The sequence below is a fragment of the Diadema antillarum genome, unplaced genomic scaffold (genome assembly GCF_040938485.1).
Source record: "Diadema antillarum isolate AM-2024a unplaced genomic scaffold, OU_Dant_1.0 seq00001214_RagTag, whole genome shotgun sequence".
NCBI lineage: Eukaryota > Metazoa > Echinodermata > Echinoidea > Diadematoida > Diadematidae > Diadema > Diadema antillarum.
In genome coordinates, this window is record NW_027272006.1 from 186,266 (window position 1) to 194,791 (window position 8,526).

At 37.9% G+C, this 8,526-nt stretch overlaps 1 protein-coding gene across 1 annotated transcript; it reads left to right on the plus strand.

Annotated features, from left to right (window-relative positions):
- Positions 1-1,524: 1,524 nt before the first annotated feature.
- LOC139744820 (PI-PLC X domain-containing protein 3-like) lies at positions 1,525-3,363 on the plus strand. The gene is made up of 2 exons (XM_071655235.1): positions 1,525-1,627; positions 2,537-3,363. The coding sequence occupies exons 1-2, from the start codon at positions 1,525-1,527 to the stop codon at positions 3,361-3,363; spliced, it is 930 nt and encodes a 309-aa protein (XP_071511336.1).
- The last annotated feature ends 5,163 nt before the right edge of the window (positions 3,364-8,526 follow it).

An 8,526-nucleotide genomic window follows, 5' to 3' on the forward strand; every position in this document is an offset into this window, starting at 1 on the left:
TTATCTCTACATCTAAAACGTCTATTTGTCCAGCCATTTATTTATCTATTAAAATTATATCTATCTATCTATCCATCTATCTATCTACCACATAGATAAATAGATAGGCAGGTAGAATATGATAATCATAGGCTATATAAAATAGATGTTCACTTCTAGGATGTCAATTAGTAATGCAATGCATTTAAACAAATCTATGATTCTAGCATTTGAGAAACTATTCAATCATGAATATCTAGCATATAGAAATCATTAATTTAACTCAGTTAGGTCAGTGTACATGGTGTACGTCATACACAATTAACTCACTAATTACAATCCGGTCGTGTGATTAGGCGTTATCATACTGCATGGAGCCGCACAAATCACTATCAGTGCGTTTTTAAATTAACAAGTTGATAACCTCCTGACGTGTTCATGTACCTAATTCGGATCATTCTTCATGATGAAAATTTGTATGCATGATTCATGCCACATTACGTACACTACCTGCTCCCGTCACATTTAAAGACATAATTTACTATTTGCAGATGGAACAAAAACCAAGCATTAGTGCTTTAAGATAGTTCTAAAATGTGAGTTAGGGATAGAAACAACCATGTAAAAAATGTTGAATGTTAAATCTACAAAATGTGAACAATAGTTATAACAAAAATGTTTCCAGGCCAAACCGTCTACAAGTACAGTCATGGTTTATTGAGAAAAAATGCCGATATCTCCTTATATTTTAGGTTTTATTGCAAAAATTTTATATGGTAGGATGTTTTGTGATATAACAGACCTACACATATGCATCAAATGTGATTCTTGAAAATTTTTAAAATTCGCAGACCGCAGCAATGAGTTAAAGGGATAGTGTCAAACCACCCTCTGATCTACCAGCGCGTTGGGAGCAGTATCATTTTACATCCCCTACCAGTGACAGCTAACCTTGGCCCGAGTGTGTGTGCTTGTGATCGTGAGTGCGTGTCACTGCGCCCAGCCTGTGTTGTGTTTCGCCTGCGCTGTATACGCTGCAGCGAGCGAGGAGCGTGGTCGGTAAAGGTGTGTGGGCGGTGTCGTCGGGGTCGCTGAGCTGGATCAACCGTACAAGAGATTTGCCGTGGTTACCGGCGCGGCAGATGCATAGTGAACAAGAACTCAACGCACACAGCGGCAATCTGATTCTGGGTGAAGTAGGCCTACATAAAGAAGGGAAATTTGTGTCACCTCGGTATCGCGAACTGGTTCTTTCCCCAAGGTACCATGCCGAGCCAAACATCTGTCATCATCTGGCATGATTCGATCTGAAAAGCTGCTCAGCTACCGAACCCCAGGTCGTCTGCTGTTTAGGAGAAATCTGACTCACCGACGCGAGACAATCTTCAGCGCTACAGCACAGGGCGGAATCTGAAGTCTGAAACGATCTATCCTAGATTCGCGCGGCTGCTAAGCCGGTGTCTGTCTTTATTGGGACTTTAGTAAAGTTTACACCAGAATATGGCTAGCCAAACCAATTTACATGATGGAAACGAAGCAACCACGATGAAAGGGTCTTCTTCAGATGAGCTGCCGGTCTTCGAAAACTGGATGCGAGACTTGCCCGAGAAGTTGCACAACGAACCCCTGAAGAACATCGCGATCCCAGGTGAAAGAAGACGAATGTAGCGTGTTTGGTGTGTGGTGCGGTGTGGTGGCTGTTTCGTGTTGTCAGGGCTTGTTAGCAGGGATGCGGTTTTCTGACTCATTACCCTGACATTCCCATCTCAACATGTTGAACACGTCATTGATTAGTAGATATATCTTCCATAATGACAAAGTAGTTTCACATTTTTGATGAGGTTTTTTTGATAAAAGGCTGACTTTTAATAGGTACTGGGAGTGGGATCGACTTTAACGATTAATGTAATTCCTTGAATTTTTGTGAGATTATCCTTTGATGTTTCTTTATTTTCTTGAATTTAATAGCAGTTTACTTTTTTTCATTCCCTGTACCATCAAATTATGAATGTTTCATTGGCAGTGATGTACAAGGCCAAGAATGGTAATCTAATGATGGAAAATGCATTGTATTTGTTATGATGTGTCTTGCTTGTATGAGAAAAGTGTAAAAAAAGTTAGACTGTCTATTATATAGGCCTGTGTGTGGTTTTGTGTAGGAGATGTCGCACAGAAACTATGCTGTTGAGTTATTATTACTTCCAAATTCATATTGAGCATATGTTTGTATTCATTCTGTGTGTGGTGTGTGTGTGTGTGTGTGTGTGTGTGTGATATGGGGAAGAGCCACAAATGTAAGGGCGGGGTTATCTGATTCCATGTAGGCCTACACAATATGCCACTCCCCATTTTCCTCCCAACTTCCTCCACACACACACACACAACACACACACATGGCCTTTAACCTGTTGAGGACAGGCTGATTTTGCTGTAACACACATTTCCCATAGACACTTGCCCGAGTTTACTCAGGACTCGTCCTCAATGGGTTAAGAATGGCCTAGGTACCACCCCTGCTCAGTGTCTTCTAATGATTTATCTTCAATCTACCATACAGGATCACATGACTCCTTCAGTTACTTCCTTGACTGCAAATCCCCAGTGGCCTCAGGATCCCCCGACACCGTTCGCAACTTGGTATCAGTCTTTGGTGATGCTGCGAGAAAGATTGTCCACAATTGGTCAGTTACCCAGTCCCTGGACTTCCAGCAGCAGCTGCAGCTTGGCATTCGCTACTTTGATTTCAGGGTTTCCTTCTGTCGTGATCGAAATGGATTCTTCTTTGTCCATGGGCTGCATGGGAATGAAGTCTGCGAAGGCCTGAGGACCATCAAGACTTGGCTTGATGATCACCCCAAGGAGGTGGTGCTCCTTGACTTTAACCACCTGTACGACATGGATGGCAAGCACGAGCAACTCATTGTGGCCTTGGAGGAAATATTCTCATCAAAACTCTGTCCCCACATGGAGACCTCGTCCATATCGCTTCGCACGTTGTGGGAGAACGGATGGCAGGTGCTTCTGATCTACCATGATAGGATAGCGTCCAGCCGAGGCTGCATCTGGCCCGCTCCGAGTATCTTCAGTGTGTGGCCAAATACCACGGAACCAGTTCAGATGGTCAACATCCTTAATGCGTACCACACCAGAGGGAGACCGCGTGACCGTTTCTACGTGAGCCAGGGTGTGTTGACCCCATCGGGCACGGCCATACTGCAACACATCAGCAGGAGCCTGAGGGATGTCATGGCCCGTCCAGCTATAAAAAACACCAAGTTTTTCCTAAAAGATAAAAAAATAGGCCCAGAAGGAGTGAATATAGTCATAGCTGACTTTGTTGAAATGGACCAGTTTGTTGAAACTGTCCTTGCACTGAATCACTAAAGTTACAGATACAAGGCAAAATTAAACAAAAAAGTAAAATATGACAATACATATAATACCTAATACATGGCTCGACACTAACTTTTTTGTTTGGTGGCCCGATTGGGCCACCAAAATCCTAAATTTCAAATTTTTGGTGGCCCGAGAGAAAAATTTGGTGTCCCGAAAAAACAATAAAAAACATTAAAAGTCCTTTGTTTTAATGAGTCAAATATTTAAGTTTTATAATAGAATTAGAAGTTGGACATATCTACTCATAAAACTTCAACAAACTTGCAACACTCACTCTCAGGCACTCATTCAGTCCTTTTGATCCATCCTTTAAACAAATTTAACTGCTAATTTCCGGCGCAAAAAGTTACGAATTTATTGACATACTTTTCCAAAAATTTTGGTGGCCCAAGGCGGGCCACCAAATTTGCCCTTTTTTGAAATTTGGTGGCCCGACTCTCATTTTTGGTGGCCCCGGGCCACCGGGCCACCGTTAGTGTCGAGCCCTGCCTAATACTAATGTAATGACTACAAGGCATGATGTCAGAAATGCATGGAACGAAAAAAAAAAAAACTATCTATAGCATGAACATTAAATCTGATAGTACTTATATTCTGCCCCATCTCATAGATTATGAAAAAAAGATATGACAGACTACACAAATGTTTTAAGATAATCTTGAAAAGAAGAGAAAAAGATGTTTAGGCATGACTGTATATCTGAGTTTGGGTATAAAACTTGATTTCTGAGATGCATCTTAATTGATTTGATATTGAGCAATGTTAATATGTTCATGTTTTTATGCTGAAATGAGTGGTTAGATGTAGAGTTTGTAAGATTGTAATTTGTAAAGCTTTGTACATCAAGCTGATCAACAGAAATAGTACTGCTTTGAAAAAAGATTTTGTTTGCCACTGTAAGCATGTTGTACTAGAGTACCAATAGAGGTTTGTGTTCCTCACAAAAAATAGAATAATCTTGCCCCACAGCCTGCGTTTGAGTAGCATTTATCATAAATGCGTGTCAAAACTTGACAGCATAGAGCAACATGACAACAACTTTACATGACATGACGACATTAATTAAAATCTCAAAGCACTGTAAGGGAACCAATGCAGATTCGGGGAAACATTTGTGACAAGCCTTCCAAAACATTTTGATAGGTACAATGTACTTTATTAACCTTGCAATGACAATGGTAGAGGTGTTCTATGTTAACATGTGTAATTGTTTTTTTTTTTTTTTTTTAAAAGCAGCCACTTACTGTAATTTTCATGTTTTTCTTTTAAGTATCATAAGCAGCATGATAAGGTTACAAATTTGTATGTGATCATGCCTGTTCCTCATATTTGGTATTCAAATTTCATGACATCTAAGACATACTTAAAGGGAAGGTAAACCCAAACAGCAATGTGGATTGAGTGAAAGCAGCAACATTAGTAGAACACATCAGTGAAAGTTTGAGGAAAATCGGACAATCGATGCAAAAGTTATGAATTTTTAAAGTTTTGGTGTTGGAACCGCTGGATGAGGAGACTACTAGAGGATATGACCGTATGAGTGGACAACAATACAAAGAAAATATAAAGGAAATTCAACAAAAATTCACTTTTCTAGAATTATGAAAGAGCAATGGACCAACCTCTTTCAGAAAGCAGGGGGAATAATTGCTACCCTTAACATATGTCAATATCAAGCTGATGGAATTTGTAATTTCCATGAAAAATGGATTTTTGTAGAATTTTCTTTATATTTTCTTGGTATTGTTGTCCACTCATACGTCATAACCTCTAGTAGTCTCCTCGTCCAGCGGTTCCAACACCAAAACTTTAAAAATTCATAACTTTTGCATCGATTGTCCGTTTTTCTTCAAACTTTCACTGATGTGTTCTACTAATGTTGCTGCTTTCACTCAATCCACATTGCTCTTGGGGTTTATCTTCCCTTTAAGATGCCTGTCATTCCAAATGTAACCATATCCAAGTAGGTCTTTATAACCTTCACAATCATTTGACCAAAATCTCAGCATGGCAAATTTGTGGGGAAAATGCCAGAATAAGTTTTGAATGTCTTCTCACTTATTTCAAAACTTTGTTAAGATGTTGATGAAAATTGATGATTGATGCATGCATAAATTCTCCACAGACGAACTTGTTAGGTAATGTAATGGCATTACATTGCTACATTTCTGAAATATGTGAGGCTCCCATGTCATCATCCCTGTTCAGTGTAATTTGTTTTGGGTTTTTCAGAATATTGATTTCACTGCTCAATTGATTTATGTACTCCATGATGTGAAGTTATGAAAATTGTCTGGCATGCTCCTTTAATTCTCAGTCTGTACTATGTTGGAATGCACCATGATGAATAAATGCTACTCAAAGTGTTTCCTTCTGTTCTTGGGGGCTCACATAAAACTCTTTTTTTTTTTCCTTGCCTATAGCAACAGAAATGCAGTGCTGTCCATAGTGCACTGTAGGTTAGTGAGCAAAATAATGTCACTAATTGCAGTGTAGATAGGCGTGTACTGTATGTGTTCATCTTGGCATGACACTTTGGCATTGTAGAGGTTATGACATAACCCGATATTGATTTCTGTATGGTTCACTGTGCATGAAGATAGGATTGTCACTGTGTGTCAGAAGGGTAATGTTAACTTGTCTGCTGTGACCTTGGTCACATTGATCATCCGCCTGATGTGATGTTCCATGAAAGGATGGATGAATGTATGTATATTTGTTCTCCCTCCTCGGCGTGTATGGATGAGGTGTGTTCAAGGGTGAATGCACATTCTTCCTCGTGATATACTTAAGTCTGCCTTCATTTCTGCAATGAAAAGAGAGAAATATGCAAACAGGTGATACAGTGTTCAGATGCAGTTTTATATCGTTACGATTATGTGGAAAAAAAAATCAGAATGAGAAAGATAATCATTTTCAGTGCCAGGCACCATTTCTGTATCGAAGTTTATTGTGATTTGCTCATGTAGAATGATTCACAAATGTCATAAGTTTGTTGTGGATGTCTGTTCTGAATGACAATGAAGTTGCTATGGCTTTTTTGGCTTCCATGTTCCAGATAGACTCTATTTCATTTTCAATGGTATGTCTTCCCAAGCCTTGAACAAAGGCTAATCGTGTAATGCATAAATGGCATAAAGGATAAAAGAACAATGTACAGTGTACTACACACGTATGAGAACAAATTTGATAAAATTTTAGAGAATCAACTTATTTAAAAGATTTAATTAGCAATTTCAGGCACCAAACAGAAATTATAGGTTAGTCAGTGCATTATCATTTCCATACAAAAGGTATTTCTTACAGCAATTTGTGTACAAAAATTCCGGAAACTGGAGTAAAATTCCATGATTTCAAACTCACATTGGGTCTTTCCTACCATACTTACCTGTATTCCTTGTAGATCCATGGTTTGAGCAACCAGGGCCCTGTTGCATAAAACCCTTACCGCTGGACTTACCGCTCCTTTCTAGCGGTAAGTCTTCAAATTAGCGGTAAATTTTATAATCCTTGATGCTGATTGGCTGTGACGCCTGATTTTGACGGTAGCACAAACAAAACATACTAAGATTTTCCATTTATGATGTCAGCCTAAGTATTTGATGATGCATCAAAGCCTGAATCACATTAAAAAATAATAAGTTCTTAAAAAAGGTTGAAAGGCTATAAACCTGTTCGGCTTCAGTGCTGTTTTTTATTTTTTGCCTAACAAAATTTGATATGTGCTGACAAAACAATGCACCCGACTCATTGCATGACTCATTGAACCATCTTTTCTTCTTATTTTAGAAATCACCAATTATGATCAGCATCAGTTACTGTGGTTGAGAACTGAAAAGGTCTAAGAACCTTGATACTAGTTCTCTTAGAGTTTGTAATTCCCTATGAGAATATGTTTTATACTCACCCTTTTATTACTTGTTGGGTACAGAGTTAATATACAGTAATTCCAAAATACACTGTATTTGCCTTGACAGGAATTTTACCCATTTTTAACCATATGCTTCCAGAAGTACATTTTATGTTGTACAATGTGCTGTCATTCCATGCATAATATGTCATTCAAATATTACCAAGAGAGCCACAATTGTGGATCATTTGGAACATTTTGAATGCACACATTTACAATGCACACATATTCTCTCCACTTCTTTGATTTTGTATGTATATTTTCATATCCAATATTTTATGTGATTTGTTTTTCAGCAGCGCAATGAGGATAGTCTAGAAGCATGAATTGTGTGATATTTTGTCGTTAAAACATAGATTTAACCATGGTACAACTGATTTCGGTGATATTGGAAGTAAAAGAGATGGCATGTGATACATTATGAGCGGAGAAAGTATCATCAAAGGAGTTTGCCAAATTGAAGAAATAAAATTATGTCTGACATTTGTATTTCTTTTTTAAGTGGGTTGCAGTAGATAATTCAATGTTTGCATTATTTATTCAAGCTTGTTATGTATTTGCTCATATAGATATGTAGCAACTCTGCAGATGAATGGCATCAGCACTGACATGATGAGCCATGCTTGTTTTATTCATCTCAAATCTTGTCATTCTGTAGATGATGAACAAATTATGTGCAATATCTCAAGTGCATTCAGTATAGTATACATGTACAACACATAACTATTTATTCCATACATTTACTGCATACACATAAAATTAAGAGCCACTTTGTGCTAGTCAGGTTCTGGGACCACTATTTTGAATGTACAGTGTGTATCAATTTCAAAACAAACATGGTCAACTGACAATAAAGTTTAAAACATTTGATTAGAAACAGTGTAAAAAAGAAGTTTGACACACAGTATCTGAAGCCAGCTCTTCTTGTGTGAAGATCATACCAATCGACAAAATGTTGAAAATTCTTATCTTTACAGAAAATATCTGACAACTATGTGCATATTTGTCAGGAATATGCCTTGCAAGGACAGAAGGAAAAATAAGGAAAATTAAGTTATTCATTGTTTTTGTATAATTTACCAAACATATATGTAATAAAGATAATATTATTGACAGATGCTAGTATAATTTGAGATCACAATGATAAATGTTTATAAAAGTTAAGCAGACTTTCAAGTACTGTATAGGAAGCTGTCATAATTATATTCATGTAGAATGATGTACTGAGCAATGGTATCATA

What these genes read in the sequence shown, in the direction of transcription:
- LOC139744820 (XM_071655235.1), top strand. Translation starts at nt 1,525, where the DNA reads ATGAAAGGGTCTTCTTCAGATGAGCTGCCGGTCTTCGAAAACTGGATG. An exon ending in GAAGAACATCGCGATCCCAG is followed by an intron (nt 1,628 to 2,536) that starts GTGAAAGAAGAC and finishes TCTACCATACAG; the next exon opens with GATCACATGACTCCTTCAGT.